Genomic DNA, 18,099 nt, shown 5'->3' with positions numbered 1-18,099 from the left:
AGGAGGGGGGGGGGGGGTGATATTCCAATTTTTTACTCTCAATCTTTCTGTGTGTTTTTCAATTTTATATTTTCAATCAAATTTATGTTTTGGCAAATCAAAAGAAAGAAAAAGGAGTTTAGGGAGTGAAATAAAAAAGAGAAAACAAGGGATTACAAAGAGTAGGGACTTAAAAAAAATAATAAGGAGAGATTGTGCAACACACACACACATATATATTGGGGAATCCACGGGTAAAAAAGGAAATAATATATCAAGAAAAAACAATTAATTAATTGAAAATCCATTGTAAAAACAAATTAATATAATTGACTCATAATCTTTTTTTATTTAGTTTTTTATTGTTTATTTTGTAGAGATCTCATACAATTTAAATAGAGGAGTGGCACAATATATGAGATTAATGGAGAGATTAAAAAAACAAAAACCCTCTCTTTTGTTCCCAAAAATCCATCCCCAGAAAAACATCTCTGTCATCTTTTTCTCCAATTGCACCAAGCAAAAACCTTCCCCCCATCTCCGCTCTCTCTCACCTTGCACCGCCATTGACCCAACACTTCTTGCCTAACCACAACCCAACGCTTTTAAATCGACCGCCCAAGAAACTCACAACTCCTCCATCTTCATCACGCAACACCATTCATCTCCTCCGTTTATTGCCTCATCTCCCTCACCATAAATGAATCCAAGCTATGCTCCACCTTCCGTAATCTTCTGTGTCAGTGCTCGCATCCATGTTATAGGATAACCGTTCTTTTTAAACCATACTCATTTCATTGTATGCCAATAAAAAATCCAAGATTGCATCTTAACACTTAGTGAAATATTTTTGACTCGTTATCAAAAAAATCAATTTTTTTTTATGTGTGTATGAATGATCACAATCATTAGCATTTCTAGCTTGGTTTAAAAACACAAGAGATACAAAAATACATAAAATGATATACAACAAAATCTTTTCATTTGGCTAAGTTCACATATATAGTTCTTGATTAAAAAAAAAAAGATAATAATAATGATATATATCTCACGATGGCTACAATAAAATATCAACATGACTAGATCAAAGGGAGGAAATTCTCTCCTTTTTTAAAAAATCCATAATAATAATAAATAAATAATGATTCGAAAAACTCTATTATAAATATGATAGATAATATAGTTTTTTATAATAAAAAATAAATAAAAATAAATAGATACTCTCACACTACACATCAAGCTAATCTTGAAGTTAAATAATTCCTTAAATACAGAAAACTATTACCAGATAACAATGTAAGGCATAGAGAATTTTATAACAAAATTACTTACTCATAGATAAATCAACTTTCTAATAGTATTTTTATGAAATCTCGGGTGTTTGGAAATATAGTTGTGGTTATTTTTTAAAGTATTTTTTATTTAGAAAAATATAATAATAATATTTTTTTTTAATATCAGTATATCAAAATAATTAAAAATTTTCAAAAATATATTAATTTAAAATAAAAAATTATATTTTTTTAAAAACACTTTCCAAATATAATGTCAAACACCCTCACGATATTTAGAATAAAGTTGATTACCCAAGATGTTACAAGTACAAATATTATCTTCTTGTTTTTTTTTTTTTAAAGCGAATATTATAAGATCCATGGATCATACTAATTATATAGTTCTTATAATTAAGAGGATCCAAAAAAAGAGGCAAAGACGTGTGCTGTGGAAAGGAGGGGGGGAGCTTAGGAGACAATAGAAGGAGACATTCTTCTTTTTTTTATTGATGAAAAAACTATATTTCCCTCGAAACAACTATCGATTGATCCAGCAATGCTGGTAGAGACCACAACCCCCTCCGACCGAGTATAAACAATTCCTCCATAGATCTATGTTTCAAAAGATTTTAGCATATTTTTACATAACGTGACTTTAAAATAAAGATTTTATTTTGTGGTCCCTGATTTGCAAGTTATATTAGATTTCTTCCTTCTGGGCTCGAACCATTTCTTCATCTCAATACATTTTATTTTACTCTCCTCGTAAAAAACTGTCAACCCTCTCCCTAAGTGCACAAAAGAAGTGATGAAAAAACAGACAACAATAGCATATCGACTACATTATACCAAAAGAAGTGATGATAATAATAATATACATAAAAAAAATGCTTGAAAAAAAAAAACTCAATTCCTAATCAATCCAATACAAAATTAAAAAAATTAAAAAAAAATTAAAAATTAACCCAGATCAACCCGAGTTAACGTGTAAAACCCACGATCTGGTTTACAAAATTAGGATAACCTAGTTAAAAAAAATAAAAAAATTACAAAACTCAATTTCCAACAAACTTAATTTAAAGATGTGAAATTAAAAATAAATCAATTGACAAAAAAGACCAAAGAAAACCCTGTAAAGCGAGGTAAGCCCACAAACCCCTGTTGTCTGGATCATGTAAATAGGATAATAAAAAAGAAGAGAAAAAATGGAGGTATTGGTGGCCAAGTGGTAAGGACTTGGGATCAAGATTAAACTCTGTAAAAATCCTCCAGTGCACGCTCCTTTTTTTGTTGGCGTGTGTATTGTATGTACCGACCAATCTAATATGCTCGTTAACTCTAGTCTCCTATCTTTGTCTTGGTGTAAAAATTGGTCCCTTAATCCCTAATTACTCTAAATCAACGTACTTTAGTTTTATTTTGACAAATCAAATGTCAATCACTTCTGAAACTTTTTACTGAAATTACAAGATATCTAGGTAACTAAAATAAGCTATTCAATAAATTCTCTAAAATACCAAACTTGGAAGGATCATTTAAAAATGAAAAAGTTTAGTAAATGAAAAAAAAAACTTGAGTTTTTCCCTTGCAACTCATTTCCTTTTTTTTTTAAAAAAAAAGACCTAGTAATTTTTAAAGCTTGAAACTTAGTCTCCAAATATTTAATTATTCTAAACCAGTAAAATTAAATTTTATTTTGTAAAACCAAACATCAACCGAGAAATAAAATATTTCTTCAACATTTTTATTTTTAAGTAGAAAAAATAGTTCATCAAGCCCAAACTGATATTATTACAATGTTAAAGGTCTAAATTAAAAATGTAAAAATTAAATTAAAAGATTGAAATATAAAAATATTAAAAAACAGAAAAAAATATTGTTGATGATTGTTATTATAATCTATAGTATTCACCGAAAAATGGCACAATAACTTCAAATAAAGGAGTTTTAGGTTTTTGTTCATTTGCTACGATTTAGCTTATATCTGAACAGATTGATTAAAAATTGTAATAATATCGGTATTTTACTTCTGGATAACTCAGGATAGGAGTCAACAATTATCCTTGATTACAAGGATTCACATGGCATTTAACATTAACAAAAAAAAAAATTCCATTTATACCTTTTCACATGTCACAATCATTGGAATAATAATTTGACTTTTTTAAAAAAATTATTTTTTAATTTTATTTTTTAATATTTAATTTATCAATTATTTAAATTTATAACTTGATTTATATCTCAATATCAATGTTATCGAGATTAAACTCTATAATTTATTTAAAATTGATTTTTACAGAGTTATTATTGTTTCATAGTCGAGTCACTAGTTTAATAGTTTAACTAGGTTGATTATGTTTTGTTAGGTTTTTCTCTTTTAATTGTTTTTATTTTAATTTTATTATTTAACATTGGTAAAATAATAAATCGAGATTCATAATTTGTTTTTTTTTGTCTATATAGTTATTTTAATTTCATAATCTTGGTTGCAAGTTTGATAAATTAACTTGAGTTGACTTGAATTATTTTTTATAATTTTTTTTAATTTTACCTTTCAACATTAAATGGATTAGAAATTAAAATTTTATATTTTTTATTTATTTTTATGATATTATTACGGTCCCAAAGTTAACTTAAATTGATTCGAATCAATTCAATTTATTTTTATTTTAGTATTAAAAAAATATATTACCTTGAAATCTTTTTAAGTTAAAATATATTTTTATCAGTTATTTATATTATCTTTAAATCTATTAAGTCGACTAGATTATATCGAGTCAACACCCATACAATTTAAATTTTTTATCTATTAAAAAACATGCTAGTAATTCCTAAAAAAAATTACACTAAAAAAAAACTTTCATCTGATCCATAATATAATATAAATAAATAATATAGTTTTTTCCACTAATCAACAAGTATTATCATTTTGAAAAATAAACTATATTACAGATTATTAACGATCGATAAAATAAACTAAATTACAGATTATTAACGATCGATGAAATATATCTTACGAATTACGACCCTCGATTCTCAAGAATCATACAAGAAAGCTTTCAACAACAAAACTATGTTTTCTAGTGAAATGTCGTGAGAGAGATATTTTCAACAAGAAGAAAGCCCTCGAAAAAAAACAATTGTCGTGAGAGAGATGTCTTAACAACGTGGACCCAAGACATGCACGCCAATTAACATATTAATCTCCGCTTAAACAACATAGATGAAGATAACGAAGCCTTTAATTATTACAAAAGATACCTTCCACGGGCATGCTTAGATTGTAAATGGCGAGAGAATCTCTCTTTAATACAGCAAAACCACCCTGCCTCACGTGTGGATTTCAGCTTTTTAGCGTGTTTATATTTTGTATTTTACAAATATTTTAATTTTTTTTTGGTATAATAATATTAAAATTAAATTTTAAATAAAAAATTATTTTAATATATTTTTAAATAAAAAATATTTTAAAAAACAATCACTATTATAATTTTAAAAAATATTAAATTAAAAGTCTAGTATCATTGATTGACTTGATGAATATGACATGACCAAGCGAGCATAAAAATATGATTTCCTACGAGACAGAGGCGAGTTAAGAACGGGACACACAGAATCATATTGTTATTTTGCTTCTTAGGGAGCATAAAAATATGATTTCCTACGAGAGAGAGAGAGGCGAGTTAAGAACGGAACATACAGAATCATATTGTTATTTTGCTTCTTAATTCCCTATTTTTTAAGGAATTCTTCTCGAAGAAGGGAGCATATATTAATTAATTTGTAAGTTTTTCTATATTAGATTTGACCTATCAATTTGATCGGTATAATTGTGTTAAAAAATCCATCAATCATAATTTAATAGCAACAAAATCCTCGATAACAGAGAAATATGGATTTGTCTAAAGTTAACTAATTTGTTTTCTAACAAACCTTTTGAAATAAATTATTTTTATCACATGAACAGATTCAATCTTATCGTAAACTCGACCTATTAAATCGTAAATTTTTAATTCGCTAAAGTTTAGCAGCATATATTTTGAATCGTATTTCTTTTGGAGGTTTCTAATTATTTTGGTAGGTGCACTGTCATTTTCAATAGAGTTTTTAATACACCCTTGACCATACAATTTTTTTATTGTTATTTAAAGTGTGGTATTAGTTATTTTTAAAGTATTTTTTATTTAAAAATATATTAAAATAATATTTTTTTTAATTTTTAAAAATTGTTTTTAACATCAAAATGATATAAAAATAATAATAAAATAATCAATTTAAAATAAAAATAATTTTTTTTAAATCACTATTAAAACACAAAAATAAATGGGTTTTTAACAAGATGAAAATTTTGCCCCGTAGATAAAAGTTCCATCAGCGCACACAATGTCTAATTTCCCTTTCACTTCTAGAAAAACTATGAATGTATTTACCGGTAAAAGATATAAAAATATTTTTAAAAATATATTAAATAATTATTTTATTTATATTTAATACCAACGTATCAAAACCATTAAAAAATATTTGCCCCACCTGTTGTTCTTGGTCTCAACTTCCAAGAACTTGAGGAGAGACCGAAGCTTTCTTTATGCTCTGTTCACACACATGAATAATTCTCGGTGGACAAGACAAAAGACCAGATCAACTGTCCAATGTAAAAATAAACACCGCATGTATACATGAACTCATGTCCATTTGCGTGCTGCCAGCAAAAAAAGAAAAAGAAAAACAAACTATCAGCATCGACGCATAAAGAATTTCACAAACGTAAACGGCGCTCTAGTTTCTGACCCAGATATATTTTATTGCTGGGCCTCTCAAGCTGTGGTCCTCGAAGGCTTAGAATATAAGCACCCATGTATGTCTTATGCCTTCTAGTAGAGGTAATTAACAGCATGGCATGGTGAAATGCACAGTTTGACTCTTTCTGCACGTCTCTTTGTAAGTTATTCAACGAGACAAGGGATATGCACTTGGCCTAAGAACACAAGAAGCAGCATCCAACCACTGGCAATTTTGTTATTTATATGGCAAATTGCTGGCGTCGATTTCTTATAGCACATGTTGATAAGAGGAGAAGGTGTTTGCCTAGTTTATGTGAATTTCTTGATTCCTGGTCAATGATCGCAGGATGAGACTCGAGGGCCAAGATCAAAGCTATTATTTTAAGTTGGGAAAAAACTCGAACACTGTTATTTTCATGGCCTGAAACAATGACCTGTCCATGGCTTGCCATGAAATAAGAGGTGCACATATGAGATAGGGTATTAATTATTGGAGAAAGATATAGCCATTCATGGCAGTTGTTGAGTTGCTGATTGAACTGACGATCGATCTCAAACGATGGGTCCCCATTTTCTGGTCTTCCTAACCCCACTAGAAAGCCCCGAACAGGACAGCAGTCTAGATCCATCCGATCTTTGATTAGGTATATTGACCTCGTCCTTTGAAAAACTCAAAAAGATTTTAGCCCCGGAGAGGATAAAAGAGGACCACAATGCACTGTCAAACTGCTTCAAATCCTGGAATGTTCAATGTCATGGATATTTCTTTATTTTTTTTGTGGAAAAAAAGTTGCGGATTGAAAGAAAACAAAGCAAAAGAAAATCTGAGACCTCAAATGCAAGATATGTGCAATATATTCAACAGATTGCTCAGTAGATATAAAACCTGACCTAATCCGATGGATTGATCAAGTTTTCAATGGTCAAAACCTTAACTTGCAATCTTTTTGGTCAATCTAAAATCCAGGTAAAATCTAACTTTTTTTTATATATATTTTTAATAAACTTAAAAAATATAAAATTAATTTGTAAATACTTGTTCCCATATATTTTTTTTATAATATACATCTTTATGAAATGTTTATCAATTTTTCCATGTGTAATAACTATATATACAACATTCATTTATATAAATTATTTTTTAATTTTTCTATGGGATAGCTATACTTATAAATTATATACACAATTTTTTTAATTTTTTTACATGAAATATTACAATCTTAATTTTTTTAATTATTTTTTCTCAAGTTGACCTGGAAATAGCTTATTAGTCGGGTCAACTCTGAAATGTATGTGATAAGCATGGATTGCTATACTGACATGAAAGCACAGGACAGAAAGATGATGACTTGGAGTTACCATTCCAACCATATCACCTGAATTTAGTTTTCGTGCTCATTTACTTGTGTCTTAAAACAAATGGACGACGGAGAAAAGCTCAAGTATAAATAACCCTAAGCTACAATACAACTTCTGGGAAAGATGAAGAAAGACAAGAAAGCCATGAATTTCTTAAGGTTGCAAAAAGCCTGCCAATTGAACAAGGATAGGCTGACACATCGGAGAAAAAAAACATCAAGTATCAGACAACATCCGCCGTCCTTTAGTTCGATATGATCGTAACTGTAATAATTTAAAATGTTTTTTATTTAAAATAAAATAAATTAAACTTATTTTATTTTTAATATAAGTATATCAAAATAATTTAAAACCATAAAATTTTTTTATTTTAAATTAGACTAAATTTTCATTATCCTTTTTTTTTTTTTTAATTTATAGAAACACAATTTACACAGCGTTACCATTCCATCTGCCTCCCTGACTGTCTACACCAATTCCTACATTGTTTTTAATTTTCTCCCAAGTGTTAATTGTTTTAGATACAATCGAAGGTTACCGAGCATGAACCACGCGTCGAGGTTTTTCCTCAACACCACAGCAGGATCCCCTTTTCTATTCAACCAAAATAACCTCTGTAAGAATAACCCCAAATAAACTAAATTTAAAAAGATTAACTTGAAGGAAAAAAAAAAGGGAAGAAATTAAGTGATCCGAAAATAAAAAAGTGTTGATCTTCTGTGCAATTTAGCACTTGATTATTTAGAGTTGTTTAGTAATATAACAGTAATTGTTTTTATAAATATTTTTTATTTAAATCGTTTAGTAATATAACGGTAATTGTTTTTATAAATATTTTTTACTTAAAAATATATTAAAATAAGATATTTTTTTATTTTTTTATTTTTTAAATTTTATTTTTGACATCAATACATCAAAACAATCTAAAAACATAAAAAAATAATTAAAAGAAAAAAAAAATTATTAATTTTTTTAAAAAATATTTTTAAAACACAAAAAACAAAAACAAAGAAGTCCTTCAAGAAAAAAATTAAATATTTGCATATTTTTCAAATTCAATCCTAATAACTTTAATTATTTTAAATCAATAAAATCTCATTTAATTGATGTAAACCTAATCTCATTTAATTGACCTAAACCTAGCAAAAAGAAAATTCCCAACACCATGAGATATCATAAAATGGGAATCCAAAATAGATAGCCAAGTCAAATTCCCAAAAAATGCAACTTCAAAGAGCAAATTGGAAAAATTGAATTGAAATATCAGAATACAAGAAACCAAAAAAAAAATACCATTGTAAAACAGTAACATGAGTATGGGTCAACAGTACTTTTCCTGACACCCTTTAGTTTATTCTTAACTAATCATAATCTTAATTCTTAATAATAAGCTGATGATCATTGCATACCCATGCGGCTTAAGAGTCGTACCAGTTCGCTTATCAAGAAACAAGATTTGTCAATTCATGGCTGACGTCGGTTTTGCAGCCGAGGTAAGGCTGCGGCACTTGCATTCTGTCAGAATCAAACTGCAAAACTGTAAATTAGGCGGTACATAAGTTACAGGTAATATTTGATGCCCCAGTTCCTACTCTAGCATACCCAGTTCCAAACATGGAAGGTCAAACCTAAATCCGAGGTGAATGCCGTGTTCGAGAAATCAACCTGTTGAAGAAGTTAATTGGTGGCTTGGCTGGACTATCAAATGGCTGCTTGGAGAAACGGTAACTAGTGTTCCTGCTAAAAAAACAACCCTGATGCCTAAGCAGCAGTATCCAACCCCATAGATGAGAACACATAAGCACAACCTCAAAGCGCACACATTTTCAAGGATCTATCACCATGTTTATTTCACTCTCGTTAACTCCAACGTCAGCCACGAAGATGCTACCAGAATCACACCAACCGCCCACTACATCCCTATCGCAACACTGCAGCAATGATCGGAAGTAAACGTGTGAGATGGTTGGCTCATCCTATATTAGAACAGCATCAATATGGTGTTGTTGACTAACTAGAAACGCAGCTTAATTCAATGCAAGCCCAACTCACAACAGAGATGGAATTACTTGGACCAGGCAGACGACTATACTGTTTATGAGTTCTATATAAATTATCATACCGCATTTCAGCTAAGTTCGCACGAATTTAATAAAATTAGAAGTGTGCGAATGCGAACCTTGGAAGAGTAAGACTTCCCAGGTATTTTAGTGCGCTGCTTTGGTGGAGCTACAAATGGGTTGTGAGTGTTTGTTACAAGTTAATGAGTTATCACTCTCCCATTTTCTTTCCGTGCTTCATCTAAAATTATCTGGGTCATTTTCATGTGTTACAGAACCAAATTCTAAAATTTGCTACTGTTGCTTGAAACTTCCAACAGCATAAACAATGGGATATTGTTTTTATCACTCAAACCAATTGATTCCAGCTATGGCGGAGATAGAGAACATACAAGTTTGAACCAAATTAATCCAAACTGAGCAGTTACCACAATCACATAATTCTTCGAAATGCAAGTAATGCATGCTGAGCGCACCCTGAAACCATGTACAATCTTGAAAAAAATAGAACATTATACCTTACTGAACCCAAGCCAGTTTGAATCTCCTCTAAATGAAAAGACCTTTTTGCATTCTTTCCGCTGCCCACAAAGGACCTGCGGATATGTTCATCATCAAACGGGATTAGAGGGCAAAAAAAGAAGAAAAATTCTTACATAGGAAAACAATTTAGAAAGATGCTCCAATTTTATGCAGAATCTACAGCATCACAGGAACTAAAAAACTCTAACAATCAAGGACTGCTTCGGATAACAATTAAAAGGCCCTCTTCATGCCTTGATAACTGGCACCAAATTGTACGCAAAATTATTCCTGTGTCGTCAACAAACACTTCCAGCGGGCATGTGACGGCCACATGGATCCCGTCTCATATTTTGGTCTATAATTCAGAGCTTTCTATCTACCATTTTATATCCCTGAAAATTTTCTGACAAAGCCTTTAAAGCTCTCTGCTCAAAAGACGTTTATTTCATAGACAAGGAAGGTTGAACACTTACCCTTTTCACATACTAGCAATTTACAGACGGTCATACAAGGTGTTTCTCTAGAAGATGTTCAGCGAGAATGGAGTGCTTCGGAGTTTTCAGCATTATAACTTGCATTTTTTTTTAGTGTTCACGAGAATTTTCCATCCTCTGTACATTTAGCAGTGTACAAGCACCTTTCTTCCCCCATGGTAACAAAGCAAAAGCTATTTAATTTCAGTTCTATTATATTTTGTCGTCTTTATGAAGTGAAAATGCCCCCAGTACAATAAGTGAGGGTGATCAAACAACAACTTTGTAAAGGCAACTGAAATGTAAACTTAATGTACGTCTAGTCAATCTGTTACTAAAAAATGCCAAGCAAGAAAAGCAGTAAAACAAGAGAGAAGCTGTCACGGCTTCCTAAGCAATAACCTCATAATCAACCCCTTGGATATAGATGTAATCAGGGTCAAGCGATGAGAATGCAAGTCCGGTTATCTGCAATTGTAGCAAAAGCAAAATGATTTAATATGCAGCATTAGAACCCAGAAGAGAGAGAACTTCAGAAGAAGAAAAAATCGATACAGGTTAGCATATGTAACCAGAAAGCCCCATTCTTAATCTTGAAAGCCATTAGAATTTCTTGTGTTCAAGAAAAACAATAAATCTCATAAGTGAGTAATCTAGTGACAAATTTGAACAAGAGAGATCTCTTTAAATGCAGGAAAGTTAGAGAAGAGGATCTGTGAGGAGTAGACTTGCAGTAGACACTCATTTCAAGAGTTTATATTTTGCTATCCCTCTTCACTATTTCATCTTTTGTCTAATCTCCAGTGAAACAATCAAATCATGAACAGATACCTTTTAATAAAAATACTAAATATGCAAAATATCAATAAACAAATAAGATAACAATGAATTTTGTTCTTCCTTCCATTGCTAATACAATAAATAAAATTATCCTTGGATGTCAAAATACGGAGAAGAGCCTGAAAAAACAAGAATTTAAGGGAAGGAATTGATCAAATAAAAACAGACCTCATATTTTGAGCAATGCACCCATCTGGAAATTGGCGACCATCTACATTCAAGATGTAAACATTAATTATGTCTCATTCTGTTGAAGGGAAGAGTAGTTTTCCCCCATCTTTTCCTATTCATATTGAATAACACCAGAAATTTGGACAGTATAAATAACATGCTGATTAGAAGAACAAACATGCAATCATTGATCCTCAGCCAACATCTACCTAAATAACATGCTGATTAGATGAACAAATCATGTCACAAAAGAGACCTCCCTCATTAGAAATGAAAATCCCAAGCTATTATAAATGAAATCTCTATCCCCATTAATTGTCCCAAACAATCCAATAGTGATGACCAACCTGCGAGGATCATATATGGTCACAGTACGATCAGCCCCACCTACTGCAACATTACCGGTTGAGGAACTGCACACAGCATAGAAAATATCACCAATAGAACCAGAAATTCGTTGTAGGCAACCACCATTTTCTTTCATTCTCAAGTCCCATAGTGTGAGCTGCAGTAAATTCCAATAGATGAAGCAGAAAAGCACATGTAAACAAACAGGGAAAAGGGAAAATATGAAAACACACAATAGTACCTGGCAGCCCTCAGCAACAGCTAGTATAGAATCTTCACTTCCATTGCCCGAACTCTCCAAAAAGTTCAATGAGGATGGGTACCAGAGTCTGCAACATAGTCAAATAAACGGTATAAATGCATTAAAAATAGCCCAACATTCAGGACAAAGAAGTTACTTGAAGTAGAAAAACAACTCAGGTATTCTAAGGGATTGACACATCATAAAAGGTAAGATGTTCTTTGCTGGAAATTGATGTATTTCAGATTGAAGGCCTTTTGTTGGTCTGTTCAAGAAATCACAAGATATTTAGATGGCTTCTACCTTCTGAGAGAAAACAAATTCCTTAACTATCAAATGAACTCCAGCCAACACAGCCTGCCATTCCTAAATCATAGATCCCTTCACCCTCTTCTTTAAACTATGAATATTACAAATCCATTTTTTTCTAACCATAAATATAACATGGTCCACATGGCTTTCTGGGTGTGTTTGGGATTATGGTAGTGGTGACAGTTCAAAGTACTTTTCACTTAGAAATGCATTAAAATGAAGTTTTTTTGTTTTTTAAAAATCATTTTTGACATCAACACATCAAAACGATCTGAAAACATTAAAAAAAAATTATTTTAAGTAAAAGAAATCAAAATTTGTGGGAACACATTGCAAACATACTCTAAGTAAGATAATCAAAAGGAACAATTTTACTAGCAGAAACTATACTCACGTACGTAAAGTGCGCACATGGATGTCTTGGTCATAAACATCAATGCTTTTGCAAAAGCTACTTGCTACAGCTGCCTAGAACCATAGATGATAAAGGCACAAAAAGTTTAGGCAGCAAATAAAACTACCATTCATGTTAAAAGGAGCTGGATGTAAAGAAAGCAACAGGGATAGAGCTGACATATTTCATCTAGTAAAATTCTATTCTAGTGATGTTCAGAAACAATGATGTTACGTCCCAGTTATTGCTTATCAGTACATTTGCAAATAATCAACATCACTAAAGAACTTCCAGTCAAGCTCACACACCAACGGTAGTTTTGTCTAAAATTCCAAGCTCCTAATTCCTCTCAACAAAAACTATAACATCTGACATAAAAACAAAAGATACATATATAATTACATAATTACTATTGCACAGCATCAAGTTCTGACAGTTTGCTTATAATGTTATATTCTGAAATATAAAGAGATATAACTTATAATGATAAGACATACATTGGCATAGAGAACCTTTTGTACCAGACACCTCACTCCTTACTTAGAGAATTGATGCTAACAGAAAAGATAAAAGTTCATATTGACCAAAAAAGTAATCATAAATTTGTTGATGGGAATAAAGCATAAAACAACAAGTAAAGAAAATTTGGTGAGTTTTAAAATGGGAATCAGGCATAGTTCAATGATTTCACTATCAGGATTAGATATGCTCATCCACTTGAGACGGAGAAAACACAGTACTCAATAATCTATAATCCATACACTTAGCCATCTGCTGCCATGGTTTCAATCTCTTGCCAGCTCAATAGATATTGAATGACATTCACTGTGGCCAGAGTGTATATCAACAAGTTTAAAATTAGTGCAACAAAAAAATTAGTCACCATGGACCATTGACTTCGACTGAAGCAAAGGCCTGCCCAACTGCTTTCTCCAACACCAGAATCTCGAGGTAATACTGAATAAGAAAGCTGATCAATATCTGAAAATAACAGAAATACACATTGATAAGGCATTTCTATCAACCCCAAATCAGTAACCGTGTAAAAACAGAAACCAATAGTGAAAACTAGTAAGATATGTGTGGTTTTAATTATCAAGCTGTACTTTATGCAAGCAAATGACATGCATGGCCCTCAAACCAGAAAACCATTGATTGGATAGAAGAGCCAGTGGTATAGCAATTTTTTCAAGGCCTAAAAATTTGAAGTGTGACTGCTGGGCTTATAGGTTAGCAATGGAATAAACCCAAAATGACAAGCTTTGAAGAAACCCTAGGCATATTTTATGGCTGACTACTTAGGTTGGGAACCAGCACAAACTAACACAGAGACGGAGCAATAAGTAAAAATAGAATCAGATTAGTTCCAGTTAAACACACAACTGGTCGTTGATGCACTGTTGGCAATTTTTTTTTAAATCAAATAAATAAATTTGCATCAACCAACACTGAGATTTAAAGTCAAAATGTAATCTCATGATCAGAGAGCATACAGAGTGGCTAGTTTAACTTCAAAAATAAGAGTAGTGGTCAATATATTTACAGTCTAAAAGCATAGTCTGAATTTATCCATCAGTTTATGACTTTTCTATGATAGTATTATGTGCCGCAATGACAAGCTCTTCCAAGCCTGAATAGACTATCACTGGTGATCACCATCAACAGTTTATCAACTTAGCAGCAAATGAGCCAAACTACATTTTCCTTTTCTGAATCATGGTATAGTCAACCTCTATGTGCTAAATTCCAGCTTCAAAATAGATTGAAGTAAAGGAATAACAATGAGCATAAAATGCCTGATTAATCCATCTCATAAGTTCATGAAGGAGTAGGAAGAAATATAAAGTTTCAAAGTAGAATACAATCGTGCTACCAATCTTCATCATAAATTATGCTGAAATTATGAGAGCTAACATAAGGAGTAGTATACCGTTACCACTGGTATCTAGTCTGGACACAATAAGGTGTCCATAACCATCCACACTTCCCAACACCAAGTGACCAGGGCCTGCAAATAATTTGAGAAGTCATCAACTCCATCAATAGGGTAAGCTAGCTAAGGAACAGACCGTATGTCATCTGTTAATGTCAATGCAAAGTCACGTACTTTCAGTTTCGGAGAGCACTATACTCTGAATTTCTGACCGATGAGGGCAGCGATTAACTAATGAAGAGTCCATGAGCTTCAGAAAGTCAGATGACAAGCAATTAAATTGATGCATCAATAGTGAAATTATACAATGAACTAAGCTGATATGCAAAATTGAGACCTGCTTCGGCAAATTTGCAACAGCAACATGCTTAGAATGTAATGAAATACCTGTGTCTGTACAGGAATGAGGAGGCTTTCTTTCCCTTCACTGACAGAGGAATTGTCCATAGGAATCTATCAAAAAGATGAGACAGTGAACCGCTCCTTAATTTTCTTAAACAGATCTAACATGAGCATCCAAAACAAACACTAATGACATGGATGATGGGACCTTGCTCGTTCATCCAAATTCATTGTTGTACTGGTCTAATCAAAATCACTGATAGCATAAAAAGGCCCTCTCCAACACATTTTAAGTTCTACACTTTCTTGTTTTGGAAGATCCTCTTCACAATTTGGATCTTTTACCCCTTTTCACAAATTGATTCATTTGATGACTCATATCGAACTTTCATTTAACAGCAGATCCTCACAAGTGTTCCCATCTTTCATTTTTTAAAGAAAGCACTTTTTCTAAAATGAAAATGCAAACAGACCCTATACAGCGGCACTGTTTGGTTCTAATCAGATTCCACATAATTTCACTGGTCGCTACTCTTGTGAGTTTCAAAAACCACCTCGCTGGAGTAATCATAGCATAGCAAAGGCACTGTTTCCATACTTATGAATATTAAAAAACAAGAGTCGGAAAGAAAATATTTATAACCCACAAAGAACTCACTCCCCTAATTGGTAATTCCTAGACCAAATAGGATAATAAAAAGAAGAAGACAATCAAGTACTGGGTCCTATTGAATTCAATAAATATTAAAGAAGAAGATTATTAAAGAAAAATCAAGGCAAAATGCAAGTTATTAACTATCTATACCAGGAGTTTGTACACGTGACAACCAGAGGCAATGTAGACCAAACAAGAGGAGCCATCCTCATTAACCTGAACGTACGACAAAAAAAGGGCAGACACATTTAAGATTATTACAATACTACATAAATATAGATAATTGAAGAGAGACAGACGAGAAGAGACGAGACGAGACGAGAAGAGAAAATACATGGAGAGCAAGGCGGGTGGACTGGAGATTTCCAGGTGAAGGATTCTCAATTAGAGTAGAAGGTACAACTGCCTTTCTCAGACTCCTAACCTCCAACACCATACTGCTTTCTTTAGGGCGTCGCCGCTGGCAAGCAAGTGTCTAGTTTCCCTACTTTTAAACAAGAAGCGCACTTGGCCTTGAGAGCGTGCCAGGGACTAATACTTTGTCTATTTCGAAGTTCCAGCTTCAACTCTTCACAGCATTTTCATATTCATCCTCAGAGGAAATTACCTGCGGTGAGCTTAGCAAAGAAAGGGTTTTGTGCACTACCTTTTGGGCCGGACCAGTCCTTTAAAAAAAAAATGTTTTGGATGAGTTATATTTGGGTCTCTATTGATTTAACAATGATCCATTATGGTTTCTGTAGGTTACAATTTTTCGAAATGTTTCGAAAAATTTTCAATCTGCACCTTCGCCTTTCAATTTTTTTGCCTTTTGTTAAAATTAAATAAAAATTATTAACCAAAAAAACTAAAGAAAATGGGTTTTTACTGTATTCCTTGTCTTATAATACTGTTAATTGAAATAGTTTTTTTAATTTTTTTTTTAATTTCATCTTTCAATATTAATTTTATATAAATCAAACATCATAATTTTATTTATTTATTTTTTATGAGATTATCCTAAATTTATAATTGAAGAACATGTTTAAATGATTAATTCGAATAATTTATTTGGTCTGTTTTCTATAAGACCTAACTGTGGTTGACTAAAATTATTTTTTATATTATTTTATTTTTTTAATTTTATTTTTTAATATTTAGTTTATTAAGAAATGTGTTTCATAAGCTGTTTTAATTTATGTTTTATTTAGGTATACTGGTTTCATAATCTACATTATAAATTTGGTAGGTTAATTTGAGTTAACCCAAGTTATTTTTTAAATTTTAAATTTATTAAAAATTAAATTTTATAGTAGGTTAATTTGAGTTAATCCAAGTTATTTTTAAAATTTTATAATTTATTTTAATTCATTTTAATAAAATTATAATAATTTCATAACCTGTACACGAACGAATTCGTAGGTTAACGGGAAACAATGTCACCTGGCATCGCATGACCACTTGCATTAGAGTCTGACTTGAAAGATGAAAATGGCCCAATAGGTGGAGGCCCCCGTGCTGCCTCTGCAGGTTTTATCTTATAAAAAGTGGCAATGACCCCTATGCAACTCCAATTGCAATCTCTTCTCCTATCCATGACCACAAAACCTAATTCTAGCTTGCTTTCAATTTGTTCAGTGCATCAGCAAACTTTCTTATCAGCACCATGATGCATGTGCGCTGCCGGCTGCTGATGCAGCAGCAGCAGCAGCAGCGGGGGAAGAAAAAAGAAGAAAATGAACTTTTGAGAAATATTTTATGGTGGGTGGAAAATTAAACAAATTATTTGGGGAATAGAGATGATAAACAAGCAGTCACTCGTATTAATTGGCGTGCAACTTCATGTTCAAAATCTCAGCAAAATTCTGTGAGGACAATGACAAAAACAGGTTAATGATTAGGTAATGATGTTTAGTAATGGCATTTGCATACCTGCTTCAGAAAATGGTGAGAGCAGAAACTCCTACGGAGCATAAATCCAAGGAAATTGTGTCAACCAAAAATTAACAAGAAGATAAATTTAATAATTAGCAGCCCTTGGATCAATTTTCTATGGCAGGGTGCCATTTTATTATTGATATTATACAGCAAAATTCCCAAGATCATGAGAATTAACAATCTCTGGTTCCAACAAATTGGACTGATCGATGAGGCAAGACATGTAAAAAACCATGGACAAAAATAGCTGCTCGTCGGATAGCGTGGAGAAGTGGAATATCCATGCGCAGATTGTTCGTCGGAAAATAAATTTTCCAAAGGGATTTTTATGGAAAGTTAATTATTAAAAAGTGATTTATTTTTTAATAATTGATAGTGTTATAAAAAAATAATTTTAAAGATGTTTTTTAATAAGATGAAAAATAACTTATTAATATTTTATTTATTTTTTAAAATTCATAGAAACTAAAAAATTATAAAATTATAATTTTTTTT

At 31.6% G+C, this 18,099-nt stretch overlaps 1 protein-coding gene across 2 annotated transcripts; it reads right to left on the bottom strand.

Moving 5' to 3' along the window:
* Window positions 1-8,766: 8,766 nt before the first annotated feature.
* Window positions 8,767-16,338, bottom strand: LOC105138474 (uncharacterized). Of its 2 annotated transcripts, XM_011044554.1 has the most exons (13): window positions 16,022-16,338; window positions 15,838-15,903; window positions 15,078-15,143; window positions 14,865-14,940; window positions 14,688-14,765; window positions 13,641-13,738; window positions 12,758-12,831; window positions 12,052-12,139; window positions 11,810-11,967; window positions 11,460-11,502; window positions 10,854-10,919; window positions 9,972-10,049; window positions 8,767-9,324 (listed from the first exon to the last, which is right to left on the bottom strand). In XM_011044554.1, the coding sequence occupies exons 1-13, from the start codon at window positions 16,121-16,123 to the stop codon at window positions 9,220-9,222; spliced, it is 1,098 nt and encodes a 365-aa protein (XP_011042856.1). In that variant the 5' UTR covers window positions 16,124-16,338; the 3' UTR covers window positions 8,767-9,219. The 2 variants fall into 2 exon arrangements, with proteins under 2 accessions (XP_011042856.1, XP_011042857.1); XM_011044555.1 differs by lacking the exon at window positions 16,022-16,338 and having other exon boundaries at window positions 15,829-15,903.
* Between the last annotated feature and the right edge of the window lie 1,761 nt (window positions 16,339-18,099).

This window comes from Populus euphratica, unplaced genomic scaffold, assembly GCF_000495115.2.
Source record: "Populus euphratica unplaced genomic scaffold, PopEup_1.0 scaffold181.1, whole genome shotgun sequence".
NCBI lineage: Eukaryota > Viridiplantae > Streptophyta > Magnoliopsida > Malpighiales > Salicaceae > Populus > Populus euphratica.
Note: the sequence above shows the minus strand (reverse complement) of the source record. Positions and strands in the feature narration are given on the sequence as shown.

What these genes read in the sequence shown, in the direction of transcription:
- LOC105138474 (XM_011044554.1), bottom strand. Translation starts at nt 16,123, where the DNA reads ATGGTGTTGGAGGTTAGGAGTCTGAGAAAGGCAGTTGTACCTTCTACT. An exon ending in CCACCCGCCTTGCTCTCCAT is followed by an intron (nt 15,904 to 16,021) that starts GTATTTTCTCTT and finishes TCGTACGTTCAG; the next exon opens with GTTAATGAGGATGGCTCCTC. An exon ending in GTCACGTGTACAAACTCCTG is followed by an intron (nt 15,144 to 15,837) that starts GTATAGATAGTT and finishes TCTTTTTGATAG; the next exon opens with ATTCCTATGGACAATTCCTC.